This window comes from Cinclus cinclus, chromosome 8 (assembly GCF_963662255.1).
Source record: "Cinclus cinclus chromosome 8, bCinCin1.1, whole genome shotgun sequence".
NCBI classification, from domain to species: Eukaryota; Metazoa; Chordata; class Aves; order Passeriformes; family Cinclidae; genus Cinclus; species Cinclus cinclus.
In genome coordinates, this window is record NC_085053.1 from 14,246,471 (window position 1) to 14,268,944 (window position 22,474).

General features: G+C 40.2%; 1 protein-coding gene across 1 annotated transcript in view; it reads left to right on the forward strand.

Moving 5' to 3' along the window:
- The first annotated feature begins 14,312 nt into the window (after positions 1-14,312).
- Positions 14,313-22,474, forward strand: part of EVI5 (ecotropic viral integration site 5) — a 61,549-nt gene continuing 53,387 nt past the window's right edge. The window contains exons 1-4 of the mRNA XM_062497914.1: positions 14,313-14,394; positions 14,650-14,879; positions 18,846-19,035; positions 22,013-22,237. Coding sequence (XP_062353898.1) covers positions 14,386-14,394; positions 14,650-14,879; positions 18,846-19,035; positions 22,013-22,237 — 654 coding nt within the window. The 5' untranslated portion in view covers positions 14,313-14,385. The remainder of the gene's footprint in view (positions 14,395-14,649; positions 14,880-18,845; positions 19,036-22,012; positions 22,238-22,474) is intronic.

Sequence of the window (22,474 nt, forward strand, 5' to 3'; positions counted from 1 at the left end):
TGGCCTAATCCACAATGTGGTGATCAAAGGTTGGACTCAGTAATCTTGGAGATCTTTTCAGCCTAAGTGAAAAATGATTCTGTGATCTAAGAATGAATTTTAGAAAGTTCAGAATCCTATGTGCTTTTCAATTTGTACAGAAAGTATCTCCAGAAGAGCACATTGTTTTTTCTCCCCTCTAACATACAAATCCATAGTCTTCAAAAAGTCTGCTGCTACTACTGGACAATTATTTCCATGAGAAATGCCTCGCAGTCAATGATACCATAAGCAAGACTTGTTAGTCTTTTTGTTAAGCAAGGAAAAATAAAATCGATTGCTTGTCCTCTGCAGGACTTTTTACTCCTCAAATAGCTCACCACGGCAAAAATCAACCTGTTAACCTACCACACCCACATGCTTTCTTGCTCATTACCACCCTGCCAAAGGAAGACTCCAGCTGGCTTTATTAGCCCCACCCCAGCATCTCTTACAAATTCAGGATGAATGGCTCCTCTGGCCTTTAGTGACAATGTCTGTTGGAAGGGTGACTGCTGTTCATACACACTCTGAACATGTTAAGGTAAAAGCTACGATTTTCAATGCTTTAATGAAGTACCTTTTATTCATTACACATTGACAGGGAAAAAGTATAAGGTTTCTTTTTTTCCCTTTAATGCTATTTCTCAATTTTTCTTGTATGTGGTGTTTTTACTTAGGTATGTTCTGGAGAGCAATGTATCAAGCAGGGGTTTTAGAGCAATGTCTAGTATTTGTAAGTCTCTTGGACTGGCGAAACTGATGCTTGAGCAGCATCTCCTGCAAGCAGGGTCTCTCTCACTGTTTGTCTGCAGGACTCAAGACAGTGACGCTGTTGTTTGTGACTGGACTGACCCATGTGGTGACTTGTAGGAATTGTTTGGGATTTTTTTTTTCTCTGTTACTTGCAGAAGTGACGGTCTTATTTCAATGAAAAAGTTTGGCTGAAGGCGTGGTGATAACCTATCCCTGCTATTGCTGCATGCTTTTTTTCTAAGAGCGTATTCTTTGCATACTTGGCTATAAAGCAGTGTTGTAGAGTACTATACGTATTGTGGTAGTGTTGGAATTACTTTCATAAATATTTTTAAAATAAAAATACTTATCAAAGGTTTTTTAGAATTCTTCCAAATGAAAATTTCTGTATGGTTTTGTCTAGGAGTCTCTACTCACTGTAGCAGGACGATGGCGAGTGGGCTCATTATAAGATGGGGAGCTGCTCCGGGCAGACAGCCTCAACTGTTTGTGTAACCTAATCGGCATCTGGCTGGAACGTGTCTGACAAATGTGTGTAAGGACGGGCCCGCCTAGCCCGAGGCGGTGTTGCTCCCGGAGAACGCGTTACTGTACGCAGCTTCCAGTGCGGAGACGGCGTTACGGAAATGCCCGGGCACACGCTCTGATGACACCAAACCCCAGCTTTCCGAGGAGCGGCGGCTTCGTCTCGGGCGCCGGCGGCGCGGCGGCTTCGCGTCGCTGCCGTGAGGAGCGAGCGCGGGCGGCGGGGAAGCCGCGACCCGGGGCCGGGCGGGGGCTCGGCTCACGGCCGGGGCCCGTGCGGAGGCGGCAGCGCTGACACGAGCGGGAGACTGCGCGAGGGCAGCGCACGAGCGACCCGCACGCTGCGGGGACGGCTCTCCGCCCGGCCTCCCGGCGAACGGCGGCGGGACCCCCGAGACCCGGGCTGGGGGCGGTGGCAGCTCCGGCCGGCGGGCCCGCGGGCAGCGCGGCGGGGCAGAGGGCAGAGCCGCCGTCCGCCCGCCCCTCCCGGGGGGCCCGCGGGCCGGGGCCGCCCCTCGCGGCGGCTGCGCGCCCAGTGCGCCTGCGCGCGGCGCGGGCAGGGACGTGGCCCGGGAGCCGGGGCCGGCGGAGCGGCGCGCGGGGCTCGGCGGGGCGCGGACGCCGATGCCCGCACGCGCCGCCGCTTCCCGCCGCGGGCAGCGCTCCCAAGGTGAGGCGCGCCGGGCGCGCGGCCCCGCCGCGGGGGGCGGGGGGCGGCCGGGCCCGGGCGGGGCGCGGCGATCGCGGCCGCGCCGTCCCGTCCCGTCCCGTCCCGTCCCGTCCCCTCGGGCGACGGCGGGGCCGGGCCGAGCAGTGTCGGGGCAGCGGCGGCCGCCGCCCCCGCCCGGGCCCTGCAGGCGCGGTGGGCGGTGGAGCGGGCGGCGCTGCCGGGCGGGGTGAGGGGAGGGGAGGCCGCGCTGCGCGGCCCTGCCCTGCCCTGCCCGGCTCGGGGGCCGCGGGGCCGCAGCGTCCCTGCCCCTCCGCTCCTCGGCCCGTCGGGACACGAGCGGGCAGCGGGCGCGGTGGAAGCGCCCTGAGGCAGCGGGCGCGGGAGGGGCCGCGGCCCGGGGAGCCTCCGGCGGGTCTGTCTGCAGAGGGCGAGTTGTTCCTCGGCTTATCGGCGTAACGCCGAGCCGGGAACCCGGGGGTCTGTCATTCTTCAGCGAGATAATTTTCAATTTGTAAATGCGAGAACTCCTGCTGTATCAGCCTGAACAAGATTATATAATGAGGGTAAAGAGTCGATAATAATGTTCCGGCTACTTGTTGTATATTCCAGGTTTAGTTATTCAGTTGTGGTTGTGCTTCCATGTAACACCTGCTAATCGTCGGCATCGATAAAGCAATTTTGTAGCGAAGGAGAAATTGGATGATAAGCTTTCAGTTTCCTGCGTGAGCTGCCATTAACACTGCCTGTATCAAAACACTGCATTCCAGATCAGCCTAGGATAGCTCTTTCTTTTCAAAGATCAAAAGGATAGATACAGAATAGCATACATACGGAAGATGTAGAAGGGAGACAATGATACAGAGAAGGACAGATAATATTCGGTATGTTTTACTTATCTCCAAACGTATTTGCAAAAATTCAATTTTTTTTCTTATTTTTGTTTCAAATCACTTTGCTTCACGTTTCTAAAGGAGATGGCAGTTGGTTTACTGGTAGATAGCATTAAAATATTTTGTATAAATGTGCCTGCTTATTTCTCTTCCCTTCCCCAGTGTGAGTTGTCAGCTTTGATCACAATTGTACAGCTCTCTATTTATGCTTATAAAGATTTAAGGCTTATTTTGAAATGCACAGATACGAGTTCTTTCTCAAGTAAGGATTAGGAGAGGAAATAGAGACAGCCAGTGAAAGAAGGGCATGATCAGGAGGAAAGCACTCAGTATTATGAGTCAGCATTGCCTGAATTTTATCAAGTGGGCTGACAGCAGCTGTAATGATTGCCACTGAGTGTCCATCCAGCCCCACAGCTCTTCGAAGAGGAACAGATGTTTGGAGAAGAAAGCTTCAACAGAACAGCACTACTTCCTTCCCATATCTCTTCCTACACTCCCACAGGCTGAGGCTTAAGGACTTCTTGAGCTACAGCTGGTGGCTTGGATATTTTGTTTTGGTAATGTTGGTTTGTTTGGCTGGGTTTTTTTGAATTGCTCTTTGTATCTTTGTCTTCTGTGGACTTGTTTAATTGCTGTTGAACAAGTAAGCAGGAGGTGGTTGGAGTAGTTGAAAGGAAGAGATAGGAGAAAAGCCCTTCCAGATTTATGGCAGAGGAAGGGATGGAGAAAGTGATGTGCCTAAACAGTTACTGTCAGTTTATTTTCTGAGTAAGGCTGATCGTAAGCAGAGAAGTTTTAAAAATGGGAAGACAAGTCCTTTGTCAGTGAATTTTGGAAAACAGAAATGCTTACTTTGCTATTTCAAGGTTCTAATATCATAATTTAGAAGGGGGAAAACAGCTGAGTTGGGAGTATGCATATTTATGATTACATTTACACTTTCTCATTCTTAAGTTTCCTTGACTTGTAGAAAAAAAGAAATTCTAATACTTAGAAACAGACAGAATTTAACATTTTGCATAATTCAGTGTCAAGTGCATAATTAACAAGAAAAAATGTTTTCTGGTTGATCCAAGAAATAATAATAAAATCTAACCCTGAGTTTATGAGTGTTGCTTTCTAAACCAACCTATACTTGACTTGATTATAGTCTCTTAATTAATTATTTTTTTCTAGACCCAATTAAAACAGTAATAGTTTTAGAAAAGGCAAGTAGTAAATATTATAGTAATATGTAATTTTGAGTTGTTAAATGCTTTCCCTGATGTTCTTGAATATGCCACTGCAGTTTGTAGGTAGCAGGCTGAATTCCAGCCTTCTGTGTTTATAGCACCCAACATCATGTGTTGCCAGTGTTTGGGTGCCTTTAAGTTGGGAATACTGTCCTGCTTTCATTGTAGTGATCTCTGCTCAAGTGTCTGTGCATTGCAGCACATCCCTTCCTTCTCCAGCCAATGGAGGAATGGGTAGCTGGTGATGGATAGTGCCTGGGCTCTACCTCTGCTCATTTTACACATGCTTGTGATGTGTTTTTGTTGTATGTGTGTGCACAGAAACCGTCTGCTCAGAGCAGCAGAAGTGGTTTAGTGAATTGTCACTTTTCCATAATTACTCTTAGTGTCATCTAACTTCTGAGAACTCTGGAAACTATTCAGTTTAGCCACCAAGTGGTGTTTTGGGGACACCCTAGGAAGTGTTGAGCCTGCTCTAGGGTTCAAGCAATGGATCTCCTTTCAGTCATGATGACAGGGATGATGTTGACAGTGTGATATTGACAGATATTGACACCTTTGCTAGTTGTCTGTAGAAGTGATCCTCCCCAGTCCCAGCGAGGCGGTCAAAGTAAAATACTAGGGTGGGTCTTTATTCTGGACAAGAAATAAGGTGATGTGATAAAATGACTGTGGATGCCTATTTTGTTCCCATTCCCAACTTGGAAAGCAGCCAAAAGCCATCATCAAATATCTTTTTGTTCTTTCGCCTGAACAAACTTTACCTGTCTCTGATGGGTTATGTTACATCTTGTCTGATCAATATTGTTTTTGCTTCTATGGTTCAATTCTTTGGGGGGTGAATCCAAATTTAGTATTTTGGTGTAGTAGGCTGTGTTCAAGTGTTCTGCCATATGGTAAGCTATTGATCTTCCCAAACTCCTGAGTTTTCTTATGGCTTATTGTCATGACTAAATCTTAGTGATACTTAGCATAGCATTAAATACCTGTTTGATGAGATCATAACATATTCTTAGAATTCTGACTCATCAGCATCTTATACTGCATTAACTATGTATTATTTTCATTGTTTTCATCAGGCTGGCAAATGGGGTTAGTTTTTCAGTAATGGATTGTTGCCACCATAAATTAACTCTGCACTTGTAGCTAAGATGATGTTAGAAGAGCCTACTGTTAATTTTTGTTATAGAAGGCTAGAACTATCAAACGTCACTTAAAATGGATGTAAAAAATTATTAGCTAGAAAAACCTAACATTTTGAACATGTACTGTTGACATAACTATTGTGTAGAAGTTAGTTTTATGTCTCTCACTTTTCATGCATTCTTCTTGATTGTATGTAGCTCAAGCAGTGAACTACTTCCAGGCATAGTAAGAAGAAATTCTAGCTTCTATGCTGTCTGAAACAGCAGAGCTAAAACTCAATGTTCATTGAGCAAAGTAATTTTCTCCTCCATCAGAATGCATTACTGGTGGAACTTGATGGGTTTGGCTGAATTCTTAGTCTTTCCCAGCCCTTTGGAGAAAGAATTGTGATCAGTCTTTCTAAAGACAAGATTAAAAGCAAGTTTAAATTCTGTAATGAGACACGTTATGTTAAAATGGACTTGGGATTTTTAAATGAACTTTTTGGTGTCAGGGTGTAATGAAAAATCATCTGTTTCATTGGTCTCCTTTTTGTTCTACCCTTAGTAGGCTGTTTTGAAAGAAGTAAACAGGCCCTTATTTCCAAATAAAAGTGCAGAAGTCAGTGGCAAACTAATCAGAATGTAACTGACTTCATGTGATGATTAACAGATACATAATTTCTCTGAAGAGCCATTTCTCTTTATTAAATATCTAAGAAAAATTAGATTTCTCTGTGCTGTGCTCAAAGAAGGCTGCTGGAGCACTATTACAGACTTGAATAGCATGGAGAGAGACTGTTCCACAGCACAGAAATACCCTGCTTCCAGTTATGCTGTAAGTGCTTGTGAAGGCAAGTCATGGCTATGATAAGTAAATTAGTGGGCAAAATGGAATACTACTGCAGGACCACAGATGTTGGCATGGATTGTGTTAAAAGAATTGTCTGTTGATGTTTGCAGCTGTGGTTATATCTCCTCTGTTTACTGGATAGCTTGGACACCTTTTCTGTGTGGAAATTACTAATTAGTTATGTTTCTCACTGCTGCAACTTTTATGTTCTATTTCTTGTCTGTCAGCAGCTGCAGGTTGCAATGAGTTGTAGTTCACAAGAAAGGCTGGTGACCAGTCAGTCATTTAGAAGCTGTTTCACTCTTGAGTGTAACTGGTAGAAAGTTGGCCTTTTAGCTGATCACATGAAGGAGAGGAATATCCAGAAGATGAGGGTCTCACCAGCCTCTGTCATGGTTGTTTCTTTTTATTTGTTTTTTTTTTTAACTTTTATTGAGTAAAGTTTTAAATGTTACCATATTGCATAAGGGACATGCTTTTGTCCTTTGATTTCTTCATTAAGTCACATTTCATACATCCCTTTTGGAAGGGAACTGTGCACAACTTGGTAAATGAGAGATGAGCGCTTCGGTTCTAACCTGCACACTGTGACATAAGTTTATCTGGTCTCTGTAAAAAGGAGAATTAGACCTAGAAAATTCTTGAGCCTTTAGTATGCAAACAAAGTTGCATGGAATGGTGTGTTTTTACGTGTCAGATAATAAATCCTTTTAAACTTACCAATTTAACTGCTTGTAAATTTTGAATCCTTTTAAAATTAAGAGTTGTGTTAGAAACGTTGATTTTGATTAAGGGTTAATGTATGTTTAAAAATAGGACTCAATTGTTTCTCACTTCCAAAATATGGACATAAAGATTTTAGTAAATTTAACTGCATTTGTGTACTTTTGCTTATTTTTGTCCTAATGTAGTGTAGATGACCTGCCTCCTTTCCAGGAGGAAGCTAGGCTTTGGGGAATGAGTAGGAAAATAAAATCTGTAGAGAGGAGCTATAATTATAAACATGTGTGCTTCAGAGTGTGTTACTCTTTTGTAAGTACCTGATGATACTTGAACTCCAGTTAAATGATTGAGTTGCATTTTACTGAAAAGACCAAACCCCTAAATCTTATTATCTATTGCATAAAAAAAATTGACATGGTTTATTTTATGTGATTAATCTGATTGTTCCCTCTGTTTTGTTAGCCAATGGGATGTATATGTGTGTGCCGTTGACATGCTGAACCTCAAATACAAAGGAATTTTCCAGACTGAGGTCTAAGAGAACAAAGGAAGTCTTCTGTTAAAGGTTTTTACTGTAGTCCATCAGTATTTTCTCTTGCTGCTCTGAGGAGCTCTCAGCCATCTTTAATACAAAAGCACTGTATCTAATTATTTTCCCTGGAAAGAAGGCCTCAGTTTCTTGAAGGTTGTTACATTCCTGTGTCAGATGTGAAACTTTTTCTGACAAAGGACCATCTCTAGGTGGACAGAAGATAGTGTCAGCAAAAGCACTGTGATTTGTCTTCTCAGCACACTGGGACAATGCCTGATGGAGTGCAGAGGTAATTAAAAACCCAGAATTGTTCTTGGAAAGAAATGAAATTTAGTACAACTTGGTCAGTGATGGCAATTGTACTTGTATGACTTTGAGCAATGATTTAAACCTTTAGTGGGTTGCTACAACACTTCTAATGAAGTTCCTCTTTAAAACTCATCATATATTAGTTGCACATGTGAACTGCCACTTCAGGTTTCTCTGCGACCATCAAAACGCCATGACATGTTAGTCAGATTATGGATTTTAAAAAATGAGGCTATGCAAAACTTTTGATAGTCTAAATTTTATACAATCTCAAATGTCAGACTGCTCTATTTCTTTGTTTCAGAAAGACTTGAAGAGCTAGTGTGCATCAAATGAAATGGAAGCTAGGGAATGGTAGCCATGATATTCCTCACTAGTGTTAGGTGACATTACAAGAGAAATCAGGAATATGAGGATAAGTGAGGACCTCTCATTTAGGCATCGGCAGAAATCAGTTAGATAAGTTTTTAGTGTGAAAGACCCAAACAAAGTTTATAGTGAAGCCATGTTTGAGCCCTGAATTAGGTTTTTAGCTTGAGCACGATAGCAGGCTGACTCACCAGCTACATCTCCTGCATGTGTCATTGACTGAGTTGGTTTAATTTGTTCTGCAGATATTAGAATGCTATTAACTTTGAAGCAGGAAGAAGACTGGGTCTATGGAATGCTATAAAACTGGCTTGAAAACCACATATACAATTTCAGACCCAATTATGTCAGGCTTCTTTTTATATGTAGAGTAGTATGGAGATTACTTCCTGTATTCTGGAAGTTCGCATTTCTTTCTTTTTTCATGAAGAGAAGAAATTGTTGAAAGTAAATGATACCTGCAGTAGTGTTTGTGTAAGACTTGCAGTTATTTTTACTTCATAATATGGTAAGAATAATTGAGACAGTATTTCAAGATATCTGTAATCTTTTGGGTAATCAAGATATCAAGATATAGTTCTTTGACACCAATGTTCCTCAGGGAAATGCAGGGAAAAGGTAGTAAGCAAATTCAACATATACAGTGAAATACCTTTCTGAAAGAAATTTAAATAGACTTCTTTAGAAAAAAAACAGATTTTGTCTGGCAAATGCAGATACACAGAGTGCTAACATAATTAGGCCTTCTGGAAGGTGCTGCACATTACCTGAGTATTCTTAGGGAAAGAGTTTTATACATTGGTATGTAATGTAGAATGTTGCAGTCTACCTTTAGCTGGCTTGGCTTAAAATATTGTATATGCAACCTTATTGGAGTATTCCTTTGAGTAGTTTGGAAAATTAAACACAGTATTGTAGTCCTTTTGGTAATAAAGGCCTGTAATCCTCAGCTAATTAAAGATACTAAACATAAAGTTGAGATACTGAATTTTTGTATATTTTAGTTGGCATATATATATATATATATGCTGCATATCCTGCATCTGTGTTTAGTATCAATATAAATATTTATTATCTTTGCAGTATCTTAGAGGATGTAACAAACAGGTCGATGTCTTACCTGATTGACTCATCAGGTGGCTGAGAATTGCTGGTAGTTCTGTTTTCCCGATAGAAACTGCATAAGAGTACAAAGTCTTTGGTAATTAGGTCCTGTATCTTGTGTCCCCTCATCTTTTTGAAGATCAGTTCAAACTCAAAATTCACACATTTCTTTAGGAGGTATCTACATGACCTTAGGCAGGCAGATGCCAATGAATTGTTCCTGGGGTTGGGTTCCTTGGCTTGTGTAGCTGTTAATAGGGCTGGGAGCCTGGATGAGTGTGCCTGCTTTGGAGCTGGGAAATGCCTGCTCAATTCCATGTGCCCTCCTGTGCAGGGTAAGGAAGATGTGCCCCTGCCTGCTTGTCTTCAGACCTAGCCATCTTTAGTGGAAGGGGTTGGTGTCCCAGGAGTGGGCTGGAAGTGGCATTTCTGTTCAAAATCTTGGATAAACTGGGAGGTTCTTGAGTGATCTCCCTCCAGAGAAGAAGCACATTTTGAAAATTGATTCTATTTTTGATCACACATCAATAATAATTAGTAATAGCTTGAGCATCCTGATGGTGTTCTTGGTGGTTTGGCATGCATCCCAGCCAATGTAGGTTATCTTTTGTACTCTTTGAAGGTAACTTGGATTTCAGCATCTGAAAAATGCTGGGAATAACAAGGAAACAATTCTCTTTGCAGAGCTGAAAAAGTGGCTGAGGTGAGTTGAGCAAAGAATCGTGTTCACTGGGGACTTCCAGCCTGGGCTGGTTAGCTGAACGCGGGGGGAGCTCGCCTGGATCTGGGAAGTGCTGGGACTCGGGAGCAGGCCGGGCTTGAGCTCTGTGTGCGGCGTTCGGCCGGGGAGCGCCGGGCTGCAGCAGCTCGGAGAGCGGGAGGGCTCCGGCGGCGAGCCGGGCGAGGATGACGGCAAAAGTCCGGTCTCTGTGGTTGGATTTACCCCTGTGACCTAGCTGAGACCGTAGGAGGGGCGCTGTGGCGTATCTGGCTGTCCTTGTTACTGCTACAAACAGCTGAGCGCATGACCACGATTTCTTTTCCACGGCAAGGAAGAGCAGCAAAGGGAAGGACACTTTATAACTGAAGTGCAGAGCCTCGTTCTTGCAGGCAAAAGGCAGACACTGCTGCAGGCCTGCAGATGCAGCTGTTAAAATAATAGCAAGCAGGATTTTAAAGAAACGCCTGTTTTGGAAAGCCTTGCGGATACTATGCAAACAAACCCAAAGATTAAAGGTTTAGTGAGACTTGTTCTCCTGAGTCTTTCCAGAATACTGTGTTAAGCAAAGTCACATCTCTAAAGAAGGGAGGTTAAACCGAATGTTCACACACACTTTTCCCGGTTTGCTGGAGTTGGCAATGCCCAGTGAAATTATCTGCTGTCGTTCATACGGAATGTATTCCATTGCTGCCACTGTGATTTGTAACTGGGGGAGCCCCAGTTTGTCTGTCAGGGCTAGAGTGAAACCTGTAGTTCTCCCCTTTGTGCTGTCAGGGGAGGGGTATGGATCTCCTGGGAGTCAGTAGGAATCACTTGGCTGCTGTGTGCGTGCTGACAGACACACCAGTCTTGGTGTGTGACGGATCTCTTGCTGCAGGGGGTGTCGGCAGAAAGGTGGGAGGCAGCAGTGGTGGTTTAGTGATAGCCAAGGACAGCTGTGCTGTTGGGTCGAGCAGTGTGCGTGGAATTGGAAAGCTGGTGGTGTAGCAGGGACTTTCTGTCTTTATTAAATGTAGGGTAAAGAGTTGATAAAGCAGGTATACTCACTGTGTCCATAGGAATGCTGGTGCATTGCTCTTCATAGAAAGAAAAAATAATTAAACCAAACTCTAGATTTGCAGCTTAAATTTGGTAAAATACTTACTTCAAGTAATTGGATCTTTACATGTTAATATGGGTATTCCATGTTTTCCACATCACTAGAATCAACTCAACAACTCTAACTGCTATTCCCATACTTTCCTGAAGAGAATCATCATTACTAATAAACTACCATCAAAATAATTTGCTTTATTGCCAGTGATTTTCTATTACAATTTAGACTAAGTTCTGTTTGCATGTTAGTATTTAAAGGGAACGAAAAGAAAAGACAAAAGAAACAAGCAAAACCAAACCCCTAAAATTACTAATGACAATATATAGTTACTTTCAAAAATCCTGGTATTTTCTAATTGACTTCCTGGACATTTTAGTTCCAAATCAGAGTATTTTATTTCCACTTCTCATCAAAATTCAAATTTATTCTCATATTAGAGTAAAACCACATGGAAAGAAATGCTAAAAACTGTGCATATTACTTATTACTTACAATTAGTGTTCTGAAGCATATTGGGTTCTGGAGGCAGTTTTCTAGAGCCATAGACATAAAAACCACAGAATTTTCTTTATTAATGGAGTATACATTTGTTCAGATCAGGCTTCTTGTGATACAGTCCAAGGTTTTCTCATTTTCAAATTTCGGTGACCTGTTTTCTACAAGGTCTGAAATCACTTTTCAAAGGTTAACTGTGAAGTCTTCTGCTGCTGTTATAAATTTTGAAATTAGGGTAGATGAAATGATGAAATGTGAAAAATCCTTTTACTGTATCCTATTTAGGGAAATGGATGATGAACACGTAGATAAATACCTTAGTGTCTTGGTTCAGGAGTCTTTGCTGATGCTGGCAAGTTAGGAGAGCTGGCTTTAGATATTTAGAAAACCTGGAAAAGCGTGGCAAAAAGGATGTAGGTGTCACTAGATTAGCTGTAGATCAGAATTGTGTTTTTATTAGTTTAGCTTGGCCCTAGGTGACTGCCATAACTATTTTCCCCCAAACAAATTCTTCATGTGTTTTTCATGCAAATTTCACTGTGAGCCTTTTGATCTTCAAACATTTGATTTTGGCAGTTGTGCACTTTGCTTGCTGTGTGTGTCAGGGTTTTCAGATAGCTGGCTAGAAATAGTTTTTGGGTACTAATTCTCTGATCCATTCCAATGCACCTCTGAGCTGCCCTGAGAAACAGTATTGTTAGGCACACTGTTTTGACTGAACTGCTGTCTTGCGTGGTTTTCTTGACCATACTTTTTTATATTCCTCATGGGATTGGCTTTTTCATGCTTTTGAGTTAATTTTTTAATGCCCAGTGATATGTTGGTGAATGAATGTTAGCAAGATTCCTGATTTCTGTCCCCACACCACCCCCCTTCAGCTCTTTTATTGTCCCGTGTAAGCCTCATCCTTTATAGGCCAGATCGACCTTGAATTTTGTTTTATGCCTCAAGTCTTCCCAGTTACTTTACTTTGTGAAAAGATAAAAATTGAATGTATGTTTTTTCTTCCTGTTTGCACCACATAGGGTATTACTCAAAATATTTGCTTTTCTAATCCTTATACCTAAGATTCTTAGAGCGGGTGACTCCTAAAGCCTGCTGTGTATGGCAGTCATTTTTACTGTGTTAAGATTGGCCCTGTTTCTGCCAGCATTTATTTTTGGAATAGTAGCATTACTTGTGATATTTTAAGCAGTTTAAAGCCTTTGAGAAAATAATCAGTCTTAAGTGAGATGTATGGGTTACCTTCATTATAATGTGATTTTATTCAAAGTGAAACAGCAGTAATTTATCCTTTCATAGCAATAGTGAATAAAGGATATAGACTGAATGAAATATTAATACATGTATTAAACTTAGAATTTTGAAATATCTAATAATTTTCATTCCTTTCTTTTATAAAAGATGGTGTCAAATGCTAGTATTAGAAGGTATTTTTCCAAGATTATATTTTAAAAATATGTGTTGGGGTCTTTGTGTTTTGGGTTGTTGTGGAGTTTATTTTCTTTTTGCTTTTTTCTTCTTTTTATATACCTGACTTTTGCTGTCCAACAGTGACAAGAACCAACTGGAACCTTCCTGGTGCTTATGTCGGTATCTTACTATCCCCACCTGTGGTTTGCCTCCCTGCCTCTGATAACTTGTAGCAAAATTTGATATAATTTTCAGAATGAATGCTAAGCATATGGAAATTGCAAACTTTTTCTAGTCTTTTAGGAGAGCTCTTAGGTGTCATGTTGTTATTGGAGAGTAAGGTTGAGTACCACTTGTTTGGGTTTGGCCTGCATTGTTCCTCTTGTTTTCTGAAGGCATTTCACTGTGTCTTCTTTTTAATGTGAAGTGAAAATAAAATACTGCTGGATTTGATTGATAGAAAGTTCTTTGTAGCATTGTATCAAAATAAAAGCTTCTGTTTCAGCAGTCAGTTTATATATTGTGCTTCAGATAAATGCACAGTGTGATGAGTTTTTTATTTCAGTTGAAATTTTGCTTTAATTAGATTCTATTGGATGATCTTGGGAAGGGATTTTTTTTTTTTCCCTGTAGCTCAGTGTCTTTAGTATCCTAGTAATTATTTTTAGGCTGTACTGCAGAATTGTTTGTGGCATTCAGTAATTCAGTGTTTTGAGGAAATCAGCAAAGCTCAAAATAAGTTACCAGCAGCACCACTTCAGAAGTTCCTCTTCAGCCTTGGTTTTGCCAAGTTTTAACATTTGCTGGGCAGCTAGCTCTTCCTCTAAGGTGCATCTAGATTTCCTCTGAGTTGCGCAGGAAGGATTAAATTCTGAGTTACTTTGTGTCAAAGCCTCTTATATTTTCAGACGCTGAAGGGAAGCTCTAGTGAGGGGTTCACTGGAAGATGCTCTCAACAGCTGCTCTTCTTCCCATGGTGCTGGTCAAGAAGTAGGAGCAGATAATGATCAGCACCAGTTAACCTTGGCTTTCCTGAACCCACTGCTTCCCTGACTCTTGCTTTTTCCCTGAAACCCTGGGGTCTGTCCAGGCACTGGCAGTGGGACTGGGGATCAAGAACACTTGGTGTAGGAGTGACCTGAAGAGAAAGCGAGGAAAGAAAAGAGGCAGCAGTGTGGTGCCTTACTGTGAGACTTCCAACTGTTGTAGATTCATGGGCGTAGATTCTTTGTGACTGTTTTCTGCACACTGGCAGTGCCAAAAGATGCTTTGCTTTGGTGTAAGTCAGAAATATGGTGCCCCTGCTCCTTTGTCCTGGCACCGTAGGGATTAGTGCAGGTGAGCAGTGGGTGGTCTGGGAGGGTTACACTGATATTCTGTTTCAGTATCTATCAGTAAAGTAGTTGATTGTTTCTATATCTGTATTTCTACAGTTTCTGTGCCATTATTTTAGTTTACCAAGATGTTTTAAAACAAGCTTTTATTTCTATTTATTTTTATAATGGGAAGTCGGAGCTGATCCTGGATCCTGTGGTATTTCTGTACTGCAGAGATGAGCTCTGTGAGTATATATCAGGAGTTTCTCGGGGTTTGTCTTTGTGGATTAGCAACATACTTGCATGTTACTTCTATAATACTGTATTGCTGGTGATGCTTGTGTTACTTCTGACAGCCTTGGGGTCCTGGAAAAATAAATAATCTCAGTGTTGCTTTGTGCACATTGTATACTTTTTCCTTTGTTCGATGCAGCAGGTTTGCTGGAAAACATGAGTTTAAAAAGGACAACTTTTGCATCCTCTTCTTTCTGCCAATACAGGTGGCGACAGACAAGGTTGCAGGCAAGCTGAGCTCCACTCTCTCATGGGTGAAGAACACGGTATCGCACACTGTCAGTCAAATGGCCAGCCAGGTGGCGAGCCCATCTGCCTCCCTGCACACCACATCCCCCTCCACCACTCTGTCCACTCCTGCCCTCTCACCATCCTCACCAACACAACTGAGCCCCGACGACTTGGAATTACTCGCTAAACTCGAGGAACAGAACAGGTGAATGGAAAACTTCTTGCTCTTCGAAGTACAGTAATAAGACTAAAATTGGTTTATTGCAATTGTAGCATTGAGGCTGTTAAAGGGGAATTAGTTAAAAGCTGATGGCATAACGCTTCAATTTGAAAGCCCAGAGGTTTACAAATTTGTATTTTTGTGCTGTGTTTTTACAAGTTATATTTTTGTGGAACTCTGAAAGGTGTTTTTCTCTCCTGGTTTTACAGGAGTGTCTATAGCTGCCTCTAACAGTAAGAAATTGCTGATTTTTAGTATCCAATTTAAGGCAGAGTATCTCAGGGATGAGACTTGTGTATAACCTTACCTTCTAAGATCATAACTATAATTTCCATTGATTTCTTGAAATCTTAAGTATTTCTCAATTATTTTTTCCCACTTTTATCCAGTCTTGATTTCAGCTACATAACCTGCTATGTACAGAGATAGAGCTGTGTTCAGTTGCCTTCCTGCTGTCACACTAGTGATTCCAGATGCATAGTATCTTAAATGAATTAAAAGTAAATTGTTAATCAGTTGTTTTCTGTTCATCTTGCCTTTTTATGTATAGTCAGTAACAGTTTTCATGGTAGCCTTTCCATGAGTGCCTATTTATCTGCACCATGTACAATTCAAGGTGCTACTTTAAGGTGGATCAGTTGGTCTTGATGTGCACAGTGAGGCAGATTCACAATATCAGTAAGAAATGAAATTGGACTGTATAGTTTCTTAATGCTGAATTTCCAGAAGCCATACTCATTTGCATTTTTGAGGCAGGACTCCTAAGCCATCTGTCCTTTTGCAAGATCTGGTTATTTTTGACAAGCAAGTTTCAATAGTTTTTGAGAGGTTGGCTGTAAACAACTTGAGCTCCAAGTTGATTTTTAGACTTGGCAGAGAGCTGCAGGGCTTTGTTACCTACTGGAGATGACTATTCCTGAGCTGTAGTGAAGTGCAGGATTGGATAATTTAGCTCAAACTAGCTTCTGTTCCACTTCTGTGACTGTGCTGGCCTGTATACTAAGGCAGTTGAAGTACTCTATTTTGATTGGGTTGGGTTTGTTTGGGGTTTTTCTGGCTTGGATTTTTTTTTTTTTTTTTTGGTTGTTTTTTTGGTTTGGTGAGTTTGGGGAGGGGGATTGCATTTTGGTGACTTTTTTTAGTGGTTTTCTTTTGGTGGTTTTGTGTGTTTGTGATTTTTGTTTTTTTTTAATATTATTCTTATTCTTGGTTGGGAGGGGTTGTTTGGTTTGGGGTTTTGTTTTTGTTGGTTTGTTTATTTGTTGTTTTCTTTACTGAGTCACTTCTGAGGGTAGTAACTTCTAGTGGAGGAAGACAGTAACTGGGGGGAGGAAGACAATGCCTGTGTGTCACCTGACATGTCTTCTCTCACGTCTGCATTCTGCAGCTTGATAGCAGCACAATTTGAATGGAATTTGATACATCTGTCCAAATTTTGACAGTAGAAGGAACTTCCAGGATGACCTCATATACTCTTCCTTGTCTTGGAAGATGAACCCCATGTAATTTTTGCTGTGCAAATGAAAAATTATCAAAAGAAGCAAAAAAAAAAAAAGGTTAAATAGCACTTTTAAGAAGGCTAATTTATATTTAATCTGAGGTCTTGTAGTTTGATCATGACAAACCAAGTTGTATTTGAAAGGCAAACTGTTCTTTGGACTGCTTATCTATGGTGGAGTGTAATGCCTTTATATCTACAGCCTTCTCATTAAGGCCTGCAGTCAGACTACCTGACTTGCTGAAAGAAGAATGTGAGCTTGGGCTTTGTCTCAAGTCAGCTTTCTTCATTTAGTAAGTAAACTAGCCAATCTTGTCTGGTTTTATTTCATTTCAGCCAGACATGTTAGTCCCACACTAGTCCTGTGTGTGAATTCTATTCAGAAGCTGCCCTATCAAGTGTATCTTTGCTGGTGAGATACTGTCCTTTAATACTGAAATTCCATGCTCTTAGGCTGGCTGCACTGTAGTTTCAGAACAGTTTGCATCTGCAGTTTAGCACAGTGGCACTTTGTTGACAATTGTACTCTGTTCACAGGGAACCATTCTTTCTGCTTGCTGGAAGAATTGCTGCTGTGGATGTTTGTAAAGGTTTTGGGTTTTTGGTAGGCTTTTATGTCAGAAGGAGAATATGAATTAGGTAACAGTTAGAAATGGGAAGAACTAAAATTGTTTCAAGCTATGTCTTGTAGCATTCTGTAATCTAATTATACTGAAAGTCCCCACAGAATAAAGAGGAAGCTCAGTCCAGAGTCCTGGTGGAACTGTTTGGCATTAGTAAATCATTTATAAAGTTTTAAATGAAAGAAAACAGTGACTAAACGTCACAGAACTTGCGACTTACTGTGAAAAGAACTTCCTGTTTTCAAATCTAAGGACAATGAGTTTATCCAGGTAAGGTCAAATTACAGAAACTTAGTATAACTTCTACAGAAACCTGTGAAAACTGGAAGTGTCTCATTAGGAACTTGTTTTTATAATCTTAATGTTTATTCTATGCTTTTTCCTCTGTGATTACTTTGAATTTGGTGTTTCGGCATCGTCTTGGATTGAGATAAGGAGTTTCAAACTAACTTTTCATTATGGGTCAGTTTTAAGCCAGGCTTCTAAACATTCAAAGTGGATTTTTAAGGTATTTTCTTTGAAACTAGATTTTATGCATTCCATTAATAAATGGAAAACTATTTGAATTAAAAAAGAATAAAATTCTAAATGAAAATTTTTCTTGAAAAGGCTTGCCTTCTTTTTTTTTTTTCCCTGATGTATTACTGTATTTATTACTGTATTTAACTGTTTTCCAAACAAAATACTCCTGCAGAAACTGTACTATTTGTCTTCATGAGTTAAATTACTTTTTCCCTTGCTTTCATAAACATCAGTAGGTGAAAGCTAGGTACAGGGAAAGCTAGTATAAATATCTTTATTGTAGCAGAGAGCTTAAAAATTGTAGGTATGCTGAGATTTCTGTACCATCTCAGATAATATATGCCTTGCCTTATATTTTGTTAAATATCTAAAACATAACCTGAGTTTGCTGGAATTCTGGGGGATTGACTTTTGTGCTAATTTTTGAGAAATTGTTCAACCACATGGCTCTGACATACTGCTGTTGGAACTCTTAGGACATAAAGCATAAATGAAGCTCTTGGTATAGCGAAACACTTTGAAATCAGTCTGAATTCTTGCTCTTACCTAACACATTGTCTGAAAAATGTCCCCTGCTTATGGGGCTCAATGTTGAGGATAAACAGAGCATTACCTTTCTGCCACATCCATGGCCACAGCAACCAGCTCACAGGGAAGTCTCCTCAGGAACTTGTCTAGCACTTGACACATCTTTATTTATACTTTGCTGCTGGATAACCCCAGAGGTTCTCACGTGTGAGCTCCTCACTTTAATTACATCTTCATTAGCTCTACGAAGCACTTCTGCCACCTTGTCCTTGGTGTGTAGGTCTGAGATTTCTCCTGTGCATTTGTAAAACACCATGGTGATTTGTGAACAGTTGTCAGCAAATGTCAGTTGTTTTAAAATTACTTTGAAGGTTTTAATTGTTCTGTCTTTCTTTACACTATCAATTTTTTAAAAGTGTAATCGCTTAGGAGGCTAATCTTTTGTCTTTTAAATGACTGTATTTTATTAAAGTTCTTTGACATTCGATGTTTTTGAGGACATTTAACTTCCTTAGGTTTTCTTTGTCATGACAGCTGTGGGTGACATTTTTATCTGTTTCTTAAAATGCTACAGTGTCAACTATTCTGTTGGTGGATTTACTTGCAATCTCAAGAGAAGGCAGTAACACTGAATAGTTCTTTTCACATTTAGTCCAAATGAATGCTGGTAAAACTATTTCACTGAACCTCTGGGTGCATTCTTTGTCAAGAAAACAATTAATAGTGTAATCCTTTGATTAGAAGAACTTGAATGTGCTTTTTTGTGTGCTTTCTTTGTAGACTCTTGGAAACAGATAGCAAATCCTTACGGTCAGTAAATGGGTCAAGAAGAAATAGTGGATCTTCTCTTGTATCTAGTTCCTCAGCTTCTAGCAATCTCAGCCATCTTGAAGAAGACTCGTGGATCCTGTGGGGGAGGATTGTGAATGAATGGGAAGATGTACGGAAAAAGAAAGAAAAGCAAGTTAAGGTAGTAGTTGGAAACTGGTTTTGGGATGTATTTTTAATGTGTTAGAAGTGATACCTTTTTATCTTTGTGATGGGCTTATTCTTTTAAAATAAATATGTAATACAAACTTTAAGTTGAATCTTTCCATCCCTAAGCCTTAGTGCTTCCTTTGTAACCTTATGATGTGTTGTCACCCGACACATGTCTCCTGCTGAAAATCAGATGCATTTGCTATATCTTGAATACTAAAGCTTTCAGTTTAGCTCTGATGAGAGATTTCCATGAGTACAGGGTTGATTTCCGAAAGTGGAATTAATGAAAATCAACTTAAGGTCATCTGATAGCTTGATGCCATGATTATGTATGTGTATGCTATGCTGCTGTATACTGAGCAGCTCTCTTTTTAAAGCATTCTTAATAGGAGAGCTGAGAATTCTACTCAAAGGCTACACTGAGTTTAGGTTTTTGTGCTTGCCAAGTATGTTGACCCCAGATATGACCTTAGGAAGAAGAGCGCAGAGTTTCTAAATTCTGGATAGATTGGACAAACTTTGACCAGTGTGTCTGGTCTGGGTTAGTTGTGGTCATGTACAGAAGTGGAGTTCAATTACACTTCAAATTCAAACTAAAAAGCATTTAGTGCATTTGAACATATCCATGTTTCAGTGGCAGCAATCACAGCAGCATGGGATTTTTTGTTAGTAGGCAAGTCTGTTCTGCTTTGGTTCTTTATTGGCTGTAGTCTGTAGTTCTATGTGCAGAATACAAATGTGTCAGGGTCTTTTGAACAGTTTGAAATGTGTGGCTATGAATAGGTTGTGGGAAGGCAGAACAATGGGCTAAAGTAAAGTATCTTTTATATGAAGCAGTTGTGAAGAGAGAACATGACTTGAGAGAGGAAACAAGGAAAGAAAATGAACTGAAGATTTCCTGCTTGCATAGGGAAAGCAGTTTCTGGAAAGGTGTTCCAAAAGGCTGTGAAAAGGAGGTCCCAGAAACCTGGCAAAGGACAGGAAAAGTGAGATAGTAATAAGAAGATCTGTTTAGTTAGAATTTGTTTGAACATTTTCAAGTATCACAAGTATCACTTGTTTTTACAGCTGGCCAAGTACAATTTGAAAAGCATTTGACTAACTTTCAGGGAATATTTAATTATATTGCTGAGTAATATTATATTGAAAACTAGCCAAGCTTTTCTTTGCTGTCAAATAATTCTCAGTATTTTTTTGTAGAAAGTCAACCTTAACTGTGAGTCTGCATTTATGATAGAATATCAGAACATCCACACCTATTCACTGATTGTGCTAGGAGGTACATAGGTGTCTTTTTGTCCTGGCTGTAAAAGCTGGTCTTAGGTTATCAGAAATCTGGTAAGTTTTTAGGTTTTTAGATAAAAGCGTCTATACCTTCCTCCAAAGATGTTGTGTTCCATCCTTTACATCTCTCAATCCACTTCAGAACTTGCTTCTCATTTATGAAGCACTTCTGAAGGATGACTTAAGTCCTGCAGTGCAGTTCAGTTCAGGTGACATGCCTAGTAGATGTGTTTTATTGCTGTTCCTTTCAGGAAAGTTGGAGGAGTTAACTCTATTATTCTGTCAAGTAGGCATGTTAACAAGGCATTAGCAAGAAGTTTCTTGCTTTATTAGTAGCCCTTGAGGCTTTAGATGACTGATGAACAATCCAGTTGTGTTGTTGACAGACACAGTTATGTAAAGCTGATGTATTAGGGTTCTTATCTTGGAGTTGGGAATCTTTTAGGAAAAACACCTTGGTGTTGTGTTGTAGACAGGAGAAATAGTTGTAGTGGCATTACTATGGTGGTTGGTGTTCTGAAGAAGGATGGATTGAGAGCTTAGGCATATTAGAAAATGGGGGTCAATGATGCAAAACTCCTGCAACAGAGTTCAAGCTCAAGAAAAACCAAACTTGAAAGCAAGAGTCTCTTTGAAAGTTATCAGTGTTGCACTAATTAATTGTAATGTTGGAGAAGTAGGAGGAATATGTGTAATAGGAAGAAGAGCAATAGGAGATTACTCTGGCTTCAGAATAAATTCTAATGAAAGAAATTAGCCTTTAGGAGACAGAATACTTGGTAACAGTTAAGGTACAAAAAGTTATTAAGATACAAAAACGAAGTAGTCTCGAAGAGACAATCTTGTAGTCAGACTGATTCTAGTTGCAGAACGTTCCAGCAAGACAGTCTGTTAAATTCCTGAATAATGCTTCTTTCTCACTTCTCAAATCAAGCAACGAGACTACTTGTCCTTGTGGTGTCTTAAAGGTCAAGGAACAGGTTCTTGGGTGTACTCATCTGGGCATGTTTGAATCACGTAATACCTAGCCGAATTTTTTTTAAACCATAAAGTAAATTTAGTCAGTTTAGTAGGTGTAAACTTAATGTTTTCTTGGTCCAGTGTCTGAAACTACATTTAAATACTTTCTTAGAAGATGGCTTGGAAATACTGGCACACCAGAGAAATTAGACGCAACTTGTCAAGTTTGTTAAATGAGACTTGTACTGTGCAAATTTTTTGTTGCAGTTGACTGTGCTACAGTCAGTTCTACTTTTTGACATTTGCTGATTTTGGAAGTAATTTTTAGTCAGTGATTTCTTAGATCTCAATTACTACAAATATTACTAAGGGTGTTCTCCTCAGCCATCTTTCATGGAATACAGACATAATTGTATTAAATGCTGTTTAATTGAAGTTCTTGTATAAAATAATTTCAATATTCAGTTTTTCACATAGCTTGCCATGGATGAGGGATTACTTTCAATAGCTAATTTAGCCACTAAAAGTGATTCAGAGACTGCTTACTTTTGTTAACTTAATAATCCCACTAAATTTGGCGTTGTAAACTCTATGAGTAGTTTTTGCAGTTATGTGAATTTTTTTGAAAATTGTGAAACTGTGCAGAACTTGAAGTTGTTTTTTCTCTAGGTTTATTTTCTGTAATATTTTCAGGGAATATAAATTGTCTTTTTATGCCTTAGGAGCTGGTTCGAAAAGGGATACCTCATCACTTCAGAGCAATTGTTTGGCAACTTTTATGCAGTGCTCAAAGCATGCCAATTAAGGATCAGTATTCAGAGCTTTTAAAAATGACATCTCCTTGTGAAAAATTAATAAGAAGGGACATTGCTAGAACATACCCTGAACATGATTTTTTCAAAGAAAAAGATAGCCTTGGGCAGGAGGTCTTGTTCAACGTAATGAAGGTGAGTTGGTATTTCAGCCCTTGAAAATACATTAGCAAGAATATGCACCAGTTTGGATTGCCTTGTATATAGAGAATTTGCACCAGTTTCATGTGTTGTGTTTTTTTAAACCATAGACACTCAAATGGTTTAACAAATCCCATTTTAGTTTTGATGGCATTCCTGTAACCTTTTTTTATACCTCACAAAGTTAAAACCAAGTTAGCGTTAAAACAAAGTCACATAGTAGCTGCTGAT